Source organism: Heloderma suspectum, chromosome 1, assembly GCF_057233095.1.
Source record: "Heloderma suspectum isolate Gila_16-S chromosome 1, 16-S_ref, whole genome shotgun sequence".
Classification (NCBI taxonomy): domain Eukaryota; kingdom Metazoa; phylum Chordata; class Lepidosauria; order Squamata; family Helodermatidae; genus Heloderma; species Heloderma suspectum.
This window is the reverse complement of record NC_139458.1, coordinates 112,659,292-112,679,493: the sequence shown is the minus strand read 5'-3', so window position 1 is coordinate 112,679,493 and position 20,202 is coordinate 112,659,292. Positions and strand designations below refer to the sequence as shown.

Here is a 20,202-nt window from a genome sequence, read left to right as displayed (position 1 = left end):
CGGTAGTCGAGCGATTTCGGAGAAGGAGGCTGTGGTGGCCAGAGGATTCTTTGTAAGCCGGCTGCCCCATTCTCCTCTCCTCCTCGCCCACAGAACTGCCACCTTTCTGTCCTCTCCATGCTCAGGTTTGCAAGCCTGTAGAGGCAGCTGGCATGATTCTCTCTGCGCCGGCTGCAAGCAGGGAGGGGAGGGGTAGGGACCTCGGACTCCTAGGCCCAAGGTTATAGCGCTGTCTCTGGCCTCAGATCCAGGAATCCAGAATATCCTATGGCCCTCAGACTCTGTCTAGGGGTCATAGGATTGCTCCCTTATTTATTTCTATAACAGGATTAAGGGAGCAATCCTATGGCTGCTAGCCAGCGGCTAGATGGCTGTAGGGTATGTGGTTTTCCGGGAACCGACCTTCCCCCTTCCACACTGCCTCGCAGGTAGCGTGGAACAGCCCCACACTCCACACGCGGAAGAGGAGCATGGAGTGGCCAAAACAAGGTGTTCCAGGGGTCATTCCAGGGCGGGGGAGGCATAAATGCTGGTAGAACACATCCTATGTGTTGTCTGTCACTCCTCCTTCCTGCGGCTAGACAGCCGAAATCAGCTTTCCCAGGGGTTTCATTTATATAAACAGTGTGGGGGTCAGGATGGAAACCTCAAGGCTATTATAGGCCAATGGCCACAGCATTGAACTGGAGTACCCCGGCACTACTTTCTGAAATTGCACCTCCTGGAAGGACTGGAACCACTGTAAAACAGTGTTTCCATGTTCCATGGCAGTGAGACAGTCCAGAAGGATGCCTGGAATAAAAGACATGCAAAGTGCACAAGACACAATAATAGCTGGTAGTTTATACAGGCAGAAAACTAGAGTCTGGCCTGGAAGTGAAATAACTAATCAAAATTGAGGTGAATAGCAGTCTGTGGGTTTACCTTTAGTCATGGCTGCTGAATTCCGTCTTAGGGGAATGACTATTTTCAAGATAGACTGCTGTGAATTCCATCCCTAGAATGCGAAAGTCAACATGGTTATATGTTTTTAACTAGCTTACTTCACAGCTAATATTAACTACCTAAAGGTTTGGCACTGCACTTGTCATGGCCATCCCTCACAGGTTCTTTGACCAGATATGCTAGGATATGAAGTCCCAGTAGAACAGTTATTTATAACTAGACATTTTAAAACTTGGGGTATGATGTACACTAGTGCTTTCTTGTAGTAATACTCCCATCTCCAAACCTGCACAGGCAGCCAAGGCTTAGCAAACTGTAGGCATGCATGGAAGCTGGGTGCTGCAAAGTCCACTTGCAACATTTTCAAGTGATTGCCGGTTTCTGACTGGGAAGCTTGTTGCCTGCTCTGACCAGTCACAAAACTTCCTGGTCTAATGCATGGACGGTAGAAGTGCAGATGCTACATGACTGTGTGATGTCCCTGTGAAGGGGGAGGGGTTTGCGTCATCTTCATTTCATTATCTATCTATATCTACCAGTACACAACACAGTATGAGTTGGTAAGCAGTTCAGTCAGTTGGTGTTGGGTGGGTGTTTGATAATGCTGCATCTTTTATTTGTAATGTGCCATATCCAAAGTTCCCATCTTTTTACTCCAGGGGTGGGCATCATGTGGCCAGATGTTTTTGCCTACAACTCCCATCAACCTTAGCCAGCATTACCAGTGGTGAGAGATCCTGAGAGTTGTAGGCCAAAACATTTGGAGAGCCACAAGTTACCCATCCCTAATTTACTCCCTCTTATTTAGGAGGTGATGGCTCTTTCTCCAGGTAAAAGCAACAGTTGATTGAATTGGGGAGAATAGTTTCTTCCTGAGACAGGTCCATTTTACCAAATCAGTTCTACTAGTCGTTGTGCACCCTGAGTCTCTTACAGAGACAGAATTGACATAAGGGCTCTGAAGCAAGCTCAATTGTGGATGCAGAAGCAGAAGCTTGTGTGTCTTCAGTGATGTTCTTAAGTTTCTTTTTTAATGTTACGGCTCTCACATAGCAACTGACAGCTCCAAGCATCAGAAGCTCCTTCTGACATGTTCTAGTGAGATGCTGTTTCAAAAGAAAGGTCTTGCTGTCAGGGTTGATTTGATTTAAATCATTACTTAAATAACAGTTTAAATCGTGAGTGAAGATTCTGTTTCATCATCATTTTTGGTAGAAGTATATTATTGTTTAATATAACCTTAATACATATTCAGAGATGTAGGTTTCATTAGAAGGTAGGTACACAGTGGAGGATACATGCAGCAGAAGTTTCCTCAAGAGCCAAGACTGCATGAATATATTCTGTCCACTTTTGGTTTCACTTTGTTTCCTTCCCTGTCCCTTGCATTTATATCCAGACTCCTCCTCCTTGTTCAGATCTACTTCATCTTCTCAAATGCTCTATTCATTGACCTTCTCTATCTTTGCACTTAGAGAGAGGCAAGGCCTTGAGAGAGCGAAAGAGCATGCACTTCTGTACACCACCTGCAGTGCAGAATAGGAGTGGTCAGGTTACCTCCCATCTCCATAAACTGCTGTTAACATATTCATAGAATATAATTAGAACTTGTATAATTAGTATTCATGATGATATCTTTGACTTAGGCTCTCTTTTTACTAATTGTGTTAAGAACATTTCAAAATCTGAAACAATCATTTCAATTGTTTAAACTCTAATTTTTATTTTTTTAAGGAATCATTGCTTTTTATCAACCCTGCTCACTGTGCACATTTGAGGTTTGAGCTAGGAAGTAGATAGATTTTCATACAGAAGATGTTGCTTGTTGATGAGTGGGGGTTGACATTTCTGCACCTGTTGCTTTTTCCATTCATGTGCAGGGCTAGAATGTAAACATCTGTTACTTTCAAAAAATTGAGACTAGCTCTGATTTAGAAATACTTCTTTTTTTGAGCCTTGGTGATTAGGTCAAATATTTAAAACAATTGCTTCATTTAAAAACAATGTTTCTGTGTGTATATATGTGTGAATGCTACATCAGTTTTTAGAAATATGGAATCATCCCAGTCCTGTGCTACTGTGATGGATGAAGTAGAGTTGTTCCTTGGCGGTGTGTGTGTCATAGATGAGTGCCCCTCAGTGTTAACAGAGTTGTGGGGGCATAGTGCTTTATGCTCACGGTGTTGAGGGTTTCTTTCTTTGTTTTATTCCATTGAGAGATGGACAGTGACAAGAGGAAGTGATGTCAAGCCTTGTCTTGGGTGTTTACCTTAAAGTCCATGCAGAAGAATATCACTAGCAATGACAATACAATGGAAATTCTCTTTAAGGAAATGGAGCTCAGTTCTTTGGAGTGTGTCTCCTAGGATTTGTCCTCTCTGGCTGTCCTAAATAAGTCAGGTGCACACCAACCCCTTTGTCCCATTTATAACTAGGCATGTGGACCCACCCAACAACTAAGACTGTGTCCACTTACATCTTTACAGAAGGATCCTGAGACTCAAGCTAGACGTGTCTGTGGTAGACCCATTTCTGTAGCAGTCCTGTCTAAAATGAGGGATAGAGATAATTCCATTTAAAGTCCAAAGGGTGGTGGCACTAAGCTGTCTTATCTTCACTCAGATATTTTTCTTTCAGCCAGGCTCTTCTCTGGCATCAGAGCCCTGCAAGGACTTTGGGGACTGACTGTAAGGTAGGAGAAGTGGACAGGGAAGAAAGTTTAGCATCCCCCACCCGTGTGCCCTTTTGGAGCTTTAAATCATTCTGCTATCCTCCACTTTAGACACCACTGGTCCAGGCTTTAGTTATGTCGATTCATCTTCTAGTGATCAGTTCACCCAACACATTTTATTACACAAATATCACATGATGTTTGGGGCTGTCCAGTTCCTGGAAAATGCAAAAATCTTTGCTCCATTCCCAAATCAGCAAATGTTCAAGGTGCACTTATTTAATCCTTTAGGATGTGTTTAGCAGCATCAAGAAAATTGTCCTGATATTACAGTCAGTTATCTTTTTAAATATATGTTGACATTAGATGTGCTGTACTTGCAGACAAACCCTATCTCTGCTGATTATCAGGAGCATAGGTTGAAATCTTAACACTGAGCAGAAGGCAGTTCATACAATTAATCTATTCTGTCTCTTCCTCCACAACCCTTGCAGCCTCCTGTACCCCACAAAAAAAGCCTCTTGAGAAGTTTGTGGGGATCTACGGAATATTGTGGGTTGTGGTTGCAGTGAGAGAGAGGAACACCTGAAATCAGACAGAGGAATCTTGCACTACTTGTGCAAGGTCCCTGATCCTGGTGGTGCTCCCTTCCCACTGCAGCCCTGTAAGACACTACCCAGAATGTTCAGTAGTTCCCCTGAACCTTCTCGAAAGGCTTTTGGGGGGAGATGCACTGGGGAGAAGGGGAAGGGGAAGATCCATTGCACAACCTTGCTTTTTGCTTCTGGATATTGGATTTCACCCATGCTGTGCAAATAATTCTCTACTGTGCATTAAATAATATGAACCAAATCACTTAAATCACATAGATCGTAGAATTGGCTCAGCTTTGTCTATATTACAGTGATAGTGCCAGAAATGTGCATTTTAAGACATAATTTCTGTAATTTTTGGATAAAAGCATTGAAAATGTGTTTGAATTTTGGTATGGGATGCCCCAATAGAGTTTTAAAGGTAGTACAGATACACCCAGCATAAGTAAGCTGTTGTAGTGAATCCATATTTTAAAATATAGAAGTGCAGGGTTTTGTATTGCCTGTGAGATATATTTTATTACTTTGGCAGGCCAAGAGCAGATTTGGAATATCTTTGAGTTTGAGATCTTGCCATTCTTTATAACGAATTGGCTTGCTATTTTAATTTCACAGCAAGAACATGAAATCTCTTTATGTTCTGTCTCTTGGAATTCACATAGATGCTGCTTAAATGAACTGTTGGGTATTGAAATGTGTAATGAGTTGCCATTTTTTAAATGTAATATGTATATTCTAGCTCAATAATTTTTTGCAGTATTTCTGCAGTGTTTTTCCATTTGGAATGAAAAGGTATAGATTGCTGAAGGTAATCTTCATTTTTAAAAAATGACATTTTTAAAAAAAGCACTTGCTTACCCCTCCCCACTTTCCTATGACTCAGAAGGGAAAAAAACTTAACATGCTGCTTGTGGTTGGATCTGTGATGAATTCAGTCACCCTTTGCATTAGGTTCATCTAAAACTTCAAGACAGTAAAACAAATGGTTTTTAAGTTTTGACATATGGAAGTAACTTCAAAAGCTGTATAGATGTTGTTGGATAATTTGAAGATAGTTCTCCAGTTTGAGGTAGTATAACTTTACTATTTTGTGTTTATATACCGTAGGATATGCTTTGGAGATGCAGACAAAATATCTTTGATGAAATGAAGAAGAAATTTTCACAGGTAGTTAGCTGAAGTAAAATTTTGAAATGGCTCTATGGTAACAGCATGAGACTTTAGCATTTGTTAACTTGTGCATGAAAGAGTGAAATGTCTTGTGAACAGATTTTTAGTATTCTTAACTGTAGTTCTAACAGTGGAAGCTGGTTTGGATATCTGTATTCTACAAAATTGTAAGGTGTTTTTTCTGTAGTCTCAGCATGAGTTAAAAGCATGATTTTGAAAGTTCTAAAATTGGATAATTTGCCTGATATTTTTATATAAAGTTATATTCTATTTAACCAACAATTCTTTAGTATAAAGTAGTCAGTGGATGTGCCTTCTGAGCTTGGAGCTACTTTCCTCAAAAGCAGTAGTCCTTCATATCTGTTACTCACACTGCCATTACAGTGTTGATGTGAATCCTTGGTAGATAGGGAACACATGTCTGTTTTTGTGCTGAATATATTTTTTCCTACCAATAAAATGTTTCTTCAGACATGTTGATTGCTGAGAATAATCTTTTCAAGAGTGAAACAACAAGTGTGTTCATTTACTGGTGTGGAGCTTCGCTTTTGCACGTTTTTGGACACTTAACATTTGAATGTGCATAATATGGGATGGTTGAAAGTCTTGCAAGTGAAGTAATTCTTTAAAATGTTGAAGTGATACTGGTGATGGGATTGGCTGCTAGTTTAAATATTGTAATTTGATGGGCTATTATTTAACCACAGCCAAATATTCCAAGGAATTGGGAATGCCCTTTTCTAGATAATGGTCTGCCCTCTTTAATTACTATTATTACCATGCATAATGTGGGACACCATGATGCAAGGTCAGAAATGAGGACTTCTTGCTTTTAGGCCCGGCAACAGCTTCTGGGGATGTGTACTTACTCTTCATTTAGAAGCAAGCAAATTGCAAACATTTAGAAGCAAATGTTGTTCAGAACTCCTACAGTTCTGAACAACAACATTTAAAAATGGACATTTGGCTTGTAAGGTTCTTGCCTGTGCATCTTATTTAATTTCATTTTAAATAAAGCTTGTAATGGTTTCTACTATCCATGTTTTGTATATCACTTCACCTGTTTTACTAGAAAGAACACCAAAGAGTAGTGTAAATGGTAATTTCATTTACAAAACTCATAGCTGTGCTATTCTTGGACTTTCAGGATAAAAGCTAAGAACTATTTATATACATCTGTATTTGCAGAAATTGTTAGTTATAAATAATTGATTACAGTAGTTGTTCCCTAAAAAAAGTTAACTAACTTGGGTTTTGTTAGTCTGGCACTCTTTGCTACTGTTCCATTAAATCAGTGTCTTAAGGCTTGGCCATAGTTGACTAGCTTTTAATTCTGTTTTCACCTTACTGTTTTATTTTCTGCTCTTTGTATTATAGATTGTATTTTTTGTTTTTTATTTTACTATCAATGAATTAGTAATTGTGATGGTTTATGTTATAAGCTACATGGATAACTTTTTATTATAAGGCAGCCTATAGATGCCGTTAATAATACATTTCAACCTTGTTAGTAAGCCCCCAAAGGTTTCTAGCCTGCTGAGAATTCTATTCACCTACTTTTTATTCATAAGAGGGTCCCCCTCTTATGAATAAAAAGAGAGTAAAATATTTTGCAGGCTAGAAGCACAGCAGGCTGGCAGTAGAGAAACAGAACACTCTGTTTCTCCTTCAGTAGTTGTGCTGGCTGCAGAGGAAGTAAAGCCTTTTCTCCACAGCCAAAACATAAGCTGAACGGGCTGGTAAAGAGGGACAGGGTAATCTGTCCCTCCTTCTCCAGCCCACTTTGTTTCCAAGCTGGCTGTGCAGGAAGGGTCTTCACTTCCTGGCCCTTCAGCAGCCCATTCACTCACTTGGAGGGAATTCCATAGACGCCTATGTGGAATTCCTGGTTTCCATTGGCAACCAGGCGAATGGTTAAAAACAAGACTGATAAGAGTGTGCACGTGCATGCACATTATGAAAACTAGGTCTTAGAAATGTTGTAGTCTAGGTAGTGCTAATTTATAACCAGCTGAGTCTACAAAGCACAGCTGGGCTTGGTAACCAACAATATTAGTACTAGCCAGCTGGAGCATACAAAAAGTATGTGCTTTCTGAGCACAGGCACAGAGAGAGAGAGGGTGTGCTTTTCCCTTTCTACTGAGCAAATGCAGCCTGACTCTTTCCTGTTCCAATGAAAGAAAAGAGTTTATGACAGGTGGCATGGTTTGTTTCCCCACAGTTCTGAGTCCCTGCACTTCCCCTTTTAGAAATTAAACACAGCCTCCACCTTCTTTGTAAGTATCCTGTTCACAACTAAAGAACACAGATGCTATCATCCCTCTCCCCAATCAGTTCTGATTTTTCCCAAGTCTTCTGTAGCATCTTGTACAAACTATTTTCCCAACAATTCTCCAACTCCCTTATTTATTTACTCATATCCCACCTTCCCTCATAGCTCAAGGCAGCCAACCTTGCATTTGGCAAGGTTGTTTCTTGTCCCTATCCCTACAAAGGACTTAAATTTGTGTCTGAGCACCAGAACAAAAGGCCCATGAACACAATCCTTTCCTCAGAAATCAGCACCAGTGGAAGGCAGGAGGCTGGAGTTGCTATAAAGCTTCCATTTTCTCTTCTTGGACATAAGCTGATAATGGGGGGGACGACGACAAAGAGAGACAGCTTGTTTTCTTCCATGAATGCACCCCCATTGGAGAACAACAGAAAAGGCCATACACATGGAAGGAGAATCAGTGGTGTGGCAGAATTAGTGACTCAGCAGCAGAAGTTGTTCTGGCATCCTAGTCCACAGCCATGCCTCCTCCATCAGCCCACCAATCAGATATGCAGTATTCCCAGAACGGGAGGAGAGATGAAAGGAAAGAACCCCGCTGAAGCCATTCAGAACTGGGGGACATAAGACTCCCTGCCAAAAATCCCATTCCAGGTTTTTCTGGAGAACTAATTTAGTTGCTGTAATGCAACCTTCCTCCAGACAGCTGTCTTGTTCACCAGATCAAAGATTTTCTTATCCCTGGTGTGTTGGCAAGTGATTTCGTCCGTAGCTGTTTATAATGCTGCTGTCTCATTGGTGTAACTCCTTATTTTTAGAAGCTTATGCAGGCATTGGGAGGATACTCTTAGTCGGTTAATTGTGTATCTGATAGCTTGTTTTTAGTGAATGTATACCATTACATAGTGTGTGTTTTTTTAGCATGGCATGTAATACTGATTTGTGAAGAATAGAAGATTAATAGATGTTAGCTTATCTACTATGGGTAAAAAGCATTTTAGTAGTGATAATTTAATATCTTGAAGGAGGTGATTTAATGAATGTCTTGTCTCTTGCTGTGGAGCAGCACTGGGCATAGGAAGGTCATGAGATCTGTTGGTTTCTTTTGATTACACATACACATGATCAAGGCCTCTTTTGTAAACACTACATCCCAAATTATATGCATTTTTAGTAGATCTCTTTGGTAAACCAAAGGTTCATCTAATTCAGTAGCCTATTTCCAGCAGCGGTCAGCCAGATACCCATAGGTAGAACATAAAGGCACAATGATTCCCAGACAGCTAGTGTTCAGAGGTATAGTGGCTCTTAACCTGGATGTTTAATTTCGGTATTGTGGCTAGTAGTCACTGATAGATCTAGTCTCTGTGTATCTACGTACTCTTTTAAATGTGTCTAAGCCAGTGGCCATCTCTGGATCTTGTGGCAGAAAATTCCTTAAGATAATTATGTCTTGTATGAAGAAGTGTTTTATTTCCTTTTTCCTGAATCAACTGTTGAATCAATTTTACTGGGTAACCTGTTAGTATTAAATGAGAGAGAGAGAGAGAAAAATCCTTATGTTTTTTCCACACCATGCAGTGCTTAACTTTTATAAACTCAGATCAGTTTTCCTGCTAGTCGTGGGTTTTTGCTAGACTAAAGGTGCCCTAACCCTCTGATACTCCTTTTCTACATCATTTCCAAATGTATATAATACTTTTAAGCCACTTAATATACTGCAATCCCTAAGCGGTTCCCATTAAAAATGCAGTATAACAATATAAAAACAAGATCAACAGATACTGTATCAGTTGTGACATTCAGGTCGACATGAAGGTGAGTGAGTTTACCTACAAATGTTTGACAAACTCATCACCACAGGCCTCCAAGCATTCCAGCACCTGTTTAATACCCTTTTGAGATGGAGCAACCAGAATGGTGTGCTATCTTCTAAGTGTAACTACACCATTGATTTCTACAAAGGCATTATAATACTGGCTGTTTTATTGTGAATACCTCAGTAATTCCAAGCATGGAATTTGCCTTTTTCACCACTACAGAGTTGATGGTTTCATTGAGCCATTTTCCACATCTCCAGGATCTGTCCTGGTTAGTCACTGTCATTTGGACCCCTTTGTTATATGTATGGAGTTAAGAGATTCTATCCCAATACATATGTATCATTTTACACTTAAAGTGAACTTCATTGACCACTTGTAGCCCATTCACCTAGCTCTTTGCAGCCTGGTTGAGTTTGTTTGTTTATTTATTTATTTCATTACCATACTGCCCAATAGCTGAAGCTCTCTGGGCGGTTCACAAAAATTAAAACCAAAGAGCACACAATAAAACAATGTGAAATATATAAAACATTAAAACCACAGTATAACAATACAACCAGAATAAAGCCTAGCAGCAACGCAGGGATTTAAAATACAGATTTAAAACAGCAAAGCAAAAAGTCTAGAATGCTAAAATGCCTGGGAAAATAAAAAGGTTTTCACCTGGCACCGGAAAGAATAAAATGTAGGTGCCAGGTGAACCTCACTAGGGAGCTCATTCCAGAGCCGGGGTGCCACAGCAGAAAAAGCCCTCCTCCTAGTAGCCACCCGCCTCACTTCCTTTGGCAGGGGTTCATGGAGAAGGGCCGCTGAGGATGATCTAAAGGTCTGGGCTCACGGAAGAAAGGCCGCTGACAATGATCTTAAGGACTGGACAGGCGCATATGGGAGGAGGCGATCCTTCAGATAACCTGGCCCCAAGCGGTTAAGGGCTTTGAATGTTAATACCAGCACTTTGAATCAGGCCTGGAAATGGACTGGCAGCCAGTGCCGCTGGAAAAGTACTGGCGTAATATGAGCTTGCTGACCAGCCCCTGTTAACAATCTTGCTGCCCTATTTTGGACCAGCTGAAGTTTCCGGACCGTTTTCAAAGGCAGCCCCACGTATAACGCATTGCAGTAATCCAGACGGGAAGTTATCAGAGCATGGATAACTAGCTAGGCTATCTCTGACCAGATAAGGGTGTAGTTGGTATACCAGCCTAAGCTGATAAAAAGTGCTCTGTGCCACTGAGTTCACCTGTGGCTTAAGTGACAGTTCTTATCATCCTGCATCATTTGCTGCCATCTTCAAACATGGCTACTTACATTCACCCCTGACTCCAGATATTTTATAAATAAATTAAATGGTCCCAGTACTTGTGGGAGGAGGAGCTCTCACTGCTTGTTTGCCTCCATTGTGAGAACTGTCAGTTTACTCCTTGGCTGGGTTGTATCTGAGCCCATAGAGTCCCAAAGCAGCTCTGATTCTGAGGAAGAGAGGCAACCCGTGGGGGAGGAACTCTCTCAGACTTCAGAGGTGCAGCTGGAGGGGGAGCCCCCCCTTCTCACATCCCTGGGAGTGACAGTGAACCAGGTGTGGAAAGGGAGGGACAACCTGAACTTTTAGGCGCGAGGCGCAGACGCAGGCACAAGCGAGAGATCGCAGGGGCCAAGCTTTGGCGCTCAGCCCGATTGGCTCGACATCAACAGCTGCGCCCAGAAGCATCATGGGAGAGGGGGAGATCTTCCCCTCCCACCCCTTAAGTTCAGAGAATTGCTGCCCTTTTCCCAAAGGGAGATCAACTGATGTACTAACCCTTTGAACCTCTAGATAGCTGTTCCTTTGTAGTTTCTGAGTCTCAAGCAATTAGCATCTGTATGCCCCATTAGGATAAATGGAATTAAAGCCTTGGGAAGCAGCCCTTTTGTCTGAGTGTTGATTTTGGCTATTGCAGTATTCAGTAGGCAACAGGGGAACCTTGACACCCCTATCCTATGTATTTTGTAGTTTAACTAGCTACTTATTCATAGGGAGACCCTTTAATCCCATAACTGCTAAGTTTGCAGTTTTAGCCAGCCTTCATAGCCTGATAAAATGTACTGTTTATTGATGCTGCCCTTTTCCTGCAGTGGGATGTATGGAGTCTTATCTTTGAGATCCCACTGATTTTTCAGGACATTTTCAAAACATCCAGGGCTTGGGGCTACATCAAGTGTTGCACTAGTGGGCTTCTGCTCATGCAGCAGGACCTTCCTTTCCCCCTGCAGTCCCTTGTGTTTCCCTAAAGATGCCCCGGGGGGCAGGGAGCAAGTCTCTGGAACAGATTTGGGAAGTGCACGTGTGGGCTATGGTGGAGAGGGGCAATCCATTCCACTAGCTGTGTACATTCTGCTGGAGGTTAGACACCATTGGAGATAGCTATCAGTGCAACTGTGAGGGATACCCCCCCTCTGGGTAGGGGGCTGTGGGCTTGCCCCTGTGTTGAGCCTTGGAAGATGCTTAGAAATGTGTCCTTCCACTTTCTGAACCTTTCCAGTGTATCTCGGGAAGAGCCACCACCGTTCTGCAGGCTACAGAAAAGAGAGTGGATTTTCTACAGATTAGAGATGTGAAGATGCAGAAAAAAACCTGGAAAGATTCAGGAAAAAACAGGACTTGTCTCCTGCCGCCCCCTGGACCATTTTTCTTTTTTCTGAAAATCTGAACAATTTTATATGTTCAATTTTTCTTTTCAAAAGATGAGTAAAATGTTTAAGACAAGCTGTACATGTATGTCTACCTGCCTTTACTCTCCTAAAATTATTTCTAAAAACTATATAAAAGGAAGACTTCTATAGGAAGACTATAGGTGTAAAATTCCTAGACATTTTGAAGCCATGAGAGGGAAATGTTTTTCTTAATCCACTCTGTAAGATTCCCAGCGTAGTTATTTTTTCCATTCCTTATCAAAATTATTGATGGGTCTTTTACTGATTCCAGGGCCGCGGTGGCTCAGTGGTTAAGACGCTGAACTGCAGACTGGAAGGTCGGCAGGTCAGCAGTTCGAGACCCGAGTGCTGCGTGACGGAGTGAGCTCCCGTCTTCAGTCCCAGCTTCTGCCAACCTAGCAGTTCGAAAGCAAGAAATTGCAAGTAGATAAATAGGTACTGCCTCGGCGGGAAAGGTAACAGCGTTCCGTGCACCTCGGTGTTCAGTCATGCCGGCCAAATGACCACGGAAGCGTCTTCGGACAGCGCTGGTTCTTTGGCTTAGAAACGGGGATGAGCACCGCACCCTAGAGTCAGACACGACTGGTTGGGGACACCTTTTACCTTTACCTTTTACTGATAGGCATTTAGGGATGCACCAAGTCATGCTCAATTTCCCAATGTGTGACTAGAGTGACTATATCATAATATATGAAGTGAATATGCATTCTTGACTGTTTGAACCAGGTTTATAGAACAAAACCCAAACATGCACCGCAGCCCACCGTGGCTTATTTCATAGAATCATAGAATAGTAGGGTTGGAAGGGGCCTACAAGGCCATTTAACCCTACAACAGGCCATGGAGTATTTGACAGTTGTTTAACCCTCAAGCAACCCCTATTGCCTGGGATCAGACAATACAACAAACCATGGCAAACCATCAGAGGGTAGAATACTTAAAATGGCTGCCTGCACATGGCTTAAATAAGCCACGGTGAGCTGTGGTGATCGTGCAAAGTGGCCCATAGATTCCTGTGTTTCTGGGCTTGTGCTGGCACCCCACTTACAGGATGTCTTCCCAGTATGGGCCTGGCACCTACACTGTTACCTTTTTTCTCTTGCACCACTTTTCTTTTCTCCAAGGCATTTTAGATTTTCTGGCTGTTTTTAAGATATTTTACATTGTTTTCCTGTGCTGTTGTTTTTTGTATCGTATTTTAGTGTTTAGATTTATGTAATCTGCCCGGAGAACATTTGTTGTTGGGCAGATTAAAAATATAATAATTAAAAATATAATACATGCAGTTACATTGATATACATTTGGTTATACTTGAGGACGAGGATTAACATGTGAAGCAAGGCTTATACCATTTTTGAACCACCAAAGCAAATATCACTTACCAGCCGGTCAAGTGCTTGGCAGCCCCATGTTTTCACTGTCCAAGGTAGGCTGCAAAACCAAAGGTGCATTGCCCTGCTTATTGGCTAGAATTAGATGGCAAGTGAACTGCATTTGACTTGATGGGTCGAAGTTGTGCAGGCTAAAGGTTTTGAGGCAAAGAACATTTTTAAAGGAAATTTGAGGGAGATATAGATGACACCATTTCATGTTCATTTTCAATATAACATTTGGGGTTATGCTAAAATCAACAGGCAATAGTTTAAGACAACCAAGTGCTCAAAAAATGTATAGTCAACTTTTGGGTCTTACTGCCATCAGACTGTGCAGTGCAACTAGCAAAATTAACAAAACGTTGACAACATCTTTTGTCATTGAATGGCCATGATACCCAGAACATAAGCGTTTTCCTCTTCTTTTTTCAGAGACAGGAAATGGGAAGCTAAGGCTGATACCTTAACTGATGTACCCCATGATCAGTAATGATGATGTGCAGTGTCACAAATTGTGCTTCCTTACAACACCCTCCATTCCCCCACAGTTTTCCTTGGTCTTTCAGGCCCAAATTGAGATGGGGAGAATGGAGTGCCTGGGACCAGCTAAGTCCCATGTTGTCCTGGTCCTGGATACCATGAAGCGGTGATCCCCGAGATGTTGGAGGGGTGGATTGGCTCGGGAAGAGAGGAGGCCTTGTGCAAGGCCTTCTCCCTTCTGCAGCCAGTCTGATTGGATCACCACTTCAGCATCACCATGAGCAATAGTCTCCACAGCCTTGGAGGTTGGTTGGGGTGGGGGCTGGCCAGGGAAGTGAAGGGGTTGCCCACCTACTACTAGGGTGAAGGAAGTGGTAAGGCAGCAGTGGGCCCTCCTGCCCGAGTCTGTGTGAGAAAGACTTGGCCTGGCAGGGCAGGGCTGGCTTGGGAAACATCCCTTCTCTCTCTGTTAAATGCAACAGTTTCGTCCTCCCTCCCAAATGTTCTAATCCGCTGTGAGACAGCTCAGTGGAGAGACACGTTCTGTGGCTGTGCGTCATTATGAGAGTCCCATAGACTCTCATTAACCATTAAAAAGCTTATTTTAAAAAATAAAATTAAAAAGTATTCCAACTACAATACAAGAGGAATAGGAACACAACAGTGCTTTAGGTGAGAAGCCCTGGGGTTGTTTCTTTTTCATAAATGGGCAAAGAGTTTACCAATGCTTTTTCCAAAGTAACTTTTGACAGAGGGAAGGTGGGGTTTTTTGCTTTTGCTCTTTAAACTGTTCAGTCTCTGTCAAAACTTTCACCAAACTTTCTGAAATTTTCAGGGTTTGTAAAACCAACACATTGTCTAGTACCTGTACATTTCAGAAAGATCGGTGGAACTATTCCAATTTTGTAATGATTACAATGACCACAATCACCGTTTAAAATTGTGGAACTCTTTTTAAAAAAACAACCTGACTGGCCTTAACTATAGCTTCCACTACTGTGGCAGCTATAACAATATCTGCCTATGGTATAAATATAGCTATGACACTTGTATCTATGCTAAGAGAAACTGAAATTGCATAAAGTTATTGAGAACATATCTCTGAAACATAAAGTATTTTATAACCTGTTTTCTCATTACAGATTGAAAGTGCTGCTGATGAACCTAGAGTGCTTTGTATAATACAAGATACTACTAATTCTAAGACAGTGAATGAGCGCATCACTTTGAACTTGCCAGCGTCTACTCCAGTAAAAAGACTGTTTGAGGATGTAGCCACCAAAGTGGGCTATGTTAATGGAACATTTGATTTAGTTTGGGGAAATGGAGTCAGTGTTGCTGAAATGGTAAAAACAGCTATTTCACTTAATTTCTTCACTCTCTGTTTAGGCATTTTTGGTGGAATACTTCAAGGATTGGATGCAGTATTTCTGTCCAGCTCTTACAATATTTCTGAACAGTGTAACAGCTCATTAGGATTCTAATGAGCCATATTTTTTGCTTAACATTGCTTGAAGTCTTAAATACTTGTGCTTATATGTGCACACACACATTGGCATGTTTTAGTTTAATCACGTGAACTGTGTAAGAATAAATTTTTAAAGTATTGTTTGGTTAACTAAAAGACAAGGAGTGAAAAATTCTTGCTTGTGTCTCTAGTGACGAGGTTGGATCTGTGAACACCCCCAAACTATGAACGTGATCCTTAACAGGTTGAACACCACTCACCTGGTCAGACAAACCATTCACTAACATTAGCTCCATCTTGTATGGAATGACCTTGAGTTTATTGTTCCTCATCCAGTGCATTACCACAACCAGGCATTGAATGAGCACTTCCACTGCCTCACCTGGTTCTGATGAGGAAGAGAGAATGGCCCTGTTTGCATGACACAAGGGTGGTTAATAAGCCACAGTGGCTTGTTAACCACCCCCACATGTGCCAGCTCATCTCCCTAATTATGCTCGCTAGGCACAGCTTGTTACGTGCAAACCTGGCAAGAGTGGGTGGCTGGGGTGGTTCACAAACCACCCGCAACCCATGCTTTGTTGTAGGGTAGCTGGGTGGTTTGTTAACCCAGCGGTCCACCTTTGCCAGGTTCGCACGTAGTGACAAGCCTCATCCAGCAAGGGTAATTAGGGAAATCGGACAGCATGCATGAGGTGATTAAGAAGCCACTGTGGATTAACCACCTGTGCATGTGCAGACCCGGTCATAGAGTGATGTGTCATCAGCATAGTCACCCTGCACTCTAGCCTAGTATGAACCTTTAAAAAATTATCTATCTTTCTAGAGATTGGGGCTTATTAGCCAACTTTCTTATCATCACCCCATACTTCCTTCAAACTAGAAGCAAAACAGTACCAACATCATCCTGGCTATAGTTTGGATGTGAACGGTGGAGAAGTCTCAGCTATATGCTAGTGATAAAATGATCTTCTCTTCAGTTTTACTCTCAGAATTTTTGTGTTCTGTAACTTAGCCTTTCAGTTGATTTTTAAAAAATGCCTAATCTAAGATATTTATATTGTTTACTAGTGTGTCAGATTAGATTAAACTAGGTTGTCAGTTTCTTTAAATGGATTTCTAATCAGGTCACAGATTTTTCTTAAATTCAGCGGTTGGCGTACTATGAATCATAAAATATGCATAAGGTTGAAAGCCCCATACAAATTTTCTGGTCAGCTGATAGAATGGAGTGCAGACTTGCATTTTATTTAAGGTATTTATATACTGCTTTTACTAAAATCAAAGCAGTTTACACACAAATGAAACCATATTTTAAAAAATCCCTGCCAACCAATAGTAATTAGGTGCTGACAGTATGAGCTCCCTACCTTGTGCTTTTACTCTCTTGCCTACCCCTCAAGTCACTCAGGTCACTATTTATTCTGCCTCTCTATGTTATAGCTAGCAAACTATAAGTACAACACTTTCAGTGACTGTGAACTTAGTATTTGATATTTAGTTGCAAGTGCTGTTACACGGACCATTAAATATATTGCTATTTAGGAAATACACTAAATGGCCATTGTGGTGGGGTAGGAGTCAGGTACATTATAATGGGAAATACTTGTGTGGTCCATGGGGTCCTGATAGAAATGTGAGGAATCTGGATTTCCTATTAAGGAAAAGCATGTTTTATTCCTCCCCGTCCCCCATCAGTGCTAAATTCAGCTAAAACATGCTGATTAGCAGTAATATTCCATCTTCTGAGTAGATTTCACATGAGGCCTACAGTGCTAAAAAAAAATGCTGTTCTCCTCTTATCTGTATTTTCAAATTCTGTCTGGTGAAGAATAATTTTGTTCTGTTTTGTTATAGACACCATTGGATCAGTCTAGTGATAAATCTGTTGTTGAAGCTGGTTTTGAACCTGGGAAAAAGAATTTTCTGCATCTGACAGATAAAGATGGAGAACAACCTCAAATAGTGTTGGTAAGAGAATTTAAAATGAATTAAATGTTATGAATTTGCATCTTCTGTGTGCAGCACTTGTCAGGAAGCTCCCTGCATCGATCTTCTCACACCAGAGAGAAAACCAAGGGGCTAGTTGCTGAAGTACAGAGTGATTGCTATCTGAGGAAATATACATCTTCCTTTTTCTCCACCTATACCTGAGCCCTAAGTAGAAGTGAGTCATTGGTCAATTGTGTGGGAGAAAGGCTCTGTTCCTCAAGGACAAACTTCATAGTGCGCAACCAAACTGTCCCCAGTGCATGAATCAGTTGCTGTATGTCACAAGAGTTTGGTGAGCTTTATAAACAAGGTTATATTTCAAGTCTATATACTCTGGTAAGTAGAAACTAAGGGTGCTTCCAGATGAGGCTTTTGTTGTGGAAGTGCCCTGCCTCATTTACAGATCTAGGCTGCCTGCTTTGGACTGCTCTTACTTATTTGGTAGGATCGGGGTAGCCAGGCTGGTCTAGGCAACCCCCATCCCCTAACTCATCACCTTTAGGTAGAGAGCTTTGTGTGAAGCCGCCTATAGCACTTGTGGGTGGGACTACCATCCTATGTGAATGCACAGTCCGAGAGTCTAGACTTACTTAAATAAAACATTTTGTATTGATGGATTTGTATGAACAACATCCTTTAAAATGCACTAATTAATGTATCTAATCTTTTAGGAGGAGTCCAGTGCAACAGATGACCGTAATCCAGATCGATTTATAGGTCCTCTTCCACGAGAAGGTTCAGTTGGTTGTTCCAGTGATTATGTCAGTCAGAACTACTCTTATTCATCAATTCTGAGTAAATCAGAAACTGGTATGGTGGTCTGTTTTATCTCTTTTCACCATGTATAGTAATGTTTTAACAGGTTTTTTTTAATTGTGTATTGGCAAGATGGAATGCAACTACAACACCTCACTCTTCGGGTTTTGTGGGAGGAGGATCGGACTAGAGAAGTGGCAATGCTACTGCTGCTGCTAAGAATGGTGTGGGTGAATAAGATGTGGTGGCAGCACAACTATTGGGCAGGGCGGTGCATTTACCTTCTACAGTTCGTTTCATTTTTAATTTTTTCTGGCTTTCCTTTATATCTGGGCTGTATGATGTCTGTTTCTTGAACCATATACATACAGCTTTCACTTGCAGTATGCAGTTGGTCAGGGATCAATACCTCGTGTCCAGGCTTGGGAACCAGCAATGATCTCTCCTAGCCAGCAGGAATGTAGTCAAAGCACCATGAGACATGCAGAGTGTCTTTCCATGTCTACTGAGCAAATGCCACATGCCCTGCCCTTCCAACACAGATTTTAGATGTAGTGCTTAATAGCCTTGATGCTTTTGGTATCCCACAAGTATTGAGTCCCATTTTTTTTCATTTTTTTTAGAAATTAAACACTTCCTGGCAAGTATTCCACACACAACTATAGAAAAAATATCTCTCTCCCAAAAATTCAGTTCTGGTTTTTTCAACTCTTGTCCAGCAGCTCTTCACAATTAAAATACCTCCCTCTTCTCTTGCCATAGGTAGGCCTTTCATTCTGTGCATCAACACAGGGCTTCATCTGTGTCAGGAAACAGTCAAGCAGAAATCTGTTTCACCATTGCACTAATAGGCTGGTAGTCTTTCCCACCACAGACATCCAGCCCAATTCCGCTGCTCTAGTGCAACCTCCCTCCTGCCTCCAACTCTGCCTACCCCTGCTGTGCATAGAAATAATTAGATACACCTCCACCCATTGAAATAAATGGGCTTAAGCATACCCAGCTCTGCATGAGATCAGGCTCCCATGACACAGTTCTCTAGTCCCTGGGCATCCTTGCTCACCAGGATAGCGAAACTTCTCATCGTTGGGCATGTTAGCAGGTAGTTTTGTTGAAAACTGCAACTGGTATCCAAATATATTTGCACTAAGTTGCTGTGCTATATGGAAGTCGGGTTAAATAGTTATACGCAGTATCACTATCTATTTCCCCATCTCAGAAATATCAGGGGAAGTATTATTTGTCTAGTGGGTGTCAGATTTGTCCTTATTTGTTGATAAGTGGTGGACTTGTAATACTTGCAGTAGAAACAGCAATGAGTGTTAACAATCTTCACTGAAGTTGAAGATCAATAGAACATCAATAGAGCAATATTATAAGAATTGCTGCTAATTTCCATTGAGCCAGAAAGGTGGTTTTATTTGTGCTTTTGGAAGCTAGCATGATTACTAATCCTGTTGGAAACTTATTTTTTAGGATATGTGGGTCTAGTAAATCAAGCAATGACCTGCTATTTGAATAGCCTTCTACAAACACTTTTCATGACTCCAGAATTTAGAAATGCATTATATAAGTAAGTACATGATATTAAAAACATTTTAATGATGTCATAAGTATTTTTGTACTCTGAATTTCAGATATATTCTTACACTGTAATTTTCTGATAGATACATCATATTTTTATTTCAAAAGTGCATGAAAACCTTCTTAACATTTATTATTGAAAATTATTTTTGTTGTTGTTGCTGCTGTTTTCTTTTTTTATTTTCTTTTATTATTTTCTTTTGCCAGAGCGAGTATGCTCTTTGCAAATGATACAAAGAAATCCTTAAGGTTTATTCTGACAACTTGAAATTATCCTACTAGATAAAGCAGTAGTGTTTTTTATGTGGACAACTAGTGAATACAACTGGGTTAAGAGTATATTCATGTTCCTATAATAGATTCTGCTATTTGAAGTAACATGA

The 20,202-nt window shown here is 41.2% G+C and overlaps 1 protein-coding gene across 10 annotated transcripts in view; it reads left to right on the top strand.

Moving 5' to 3' along the window:
• Positions 1 to 20,202, top strand: part of USP47 (ubiquitin specific peptidase 47) — a 77,009-nt gene that overhangs the window by 5,755 nt on the left and 51,052 nt on the right. For 5 of the 10 annotated variants that reach the window (XM_084853909.1, XM_084853884.1, XM_084853873.1 and 2 more), the window contains 4 exons: positions 15,162 to 15,365; positions 17,345 to 17,458; positions 18,151 to 18,289; positions 19,712 to 19,808. In XM_084853909.1, the coding sequence (XP_084710035.1) occupies positions 15,363 to 15,365; positions 17,345 to 17,458; positions 18,151 to 18,289; positions 19,712 to 19,808 (353 nt within the window). In that variant the 5' untranslated portion in view covers positions 15,162 to 15,362. Of the gene's footprint in view, positions 1 to 5,316; positions 5,377 to 11,993; positions 12,227 to 15,161; positions 15,366 to 17,344; positions 17,459 to 18,150; positions 18,290 to 19,711; positions 19,809 to 20,202 lie in introns of those variants that run through there. The other 5 variants (XM_084853863.1, XM_084853853.1, XM_084853938.1 and 2 more) reach the window with 3 other exon arrangements.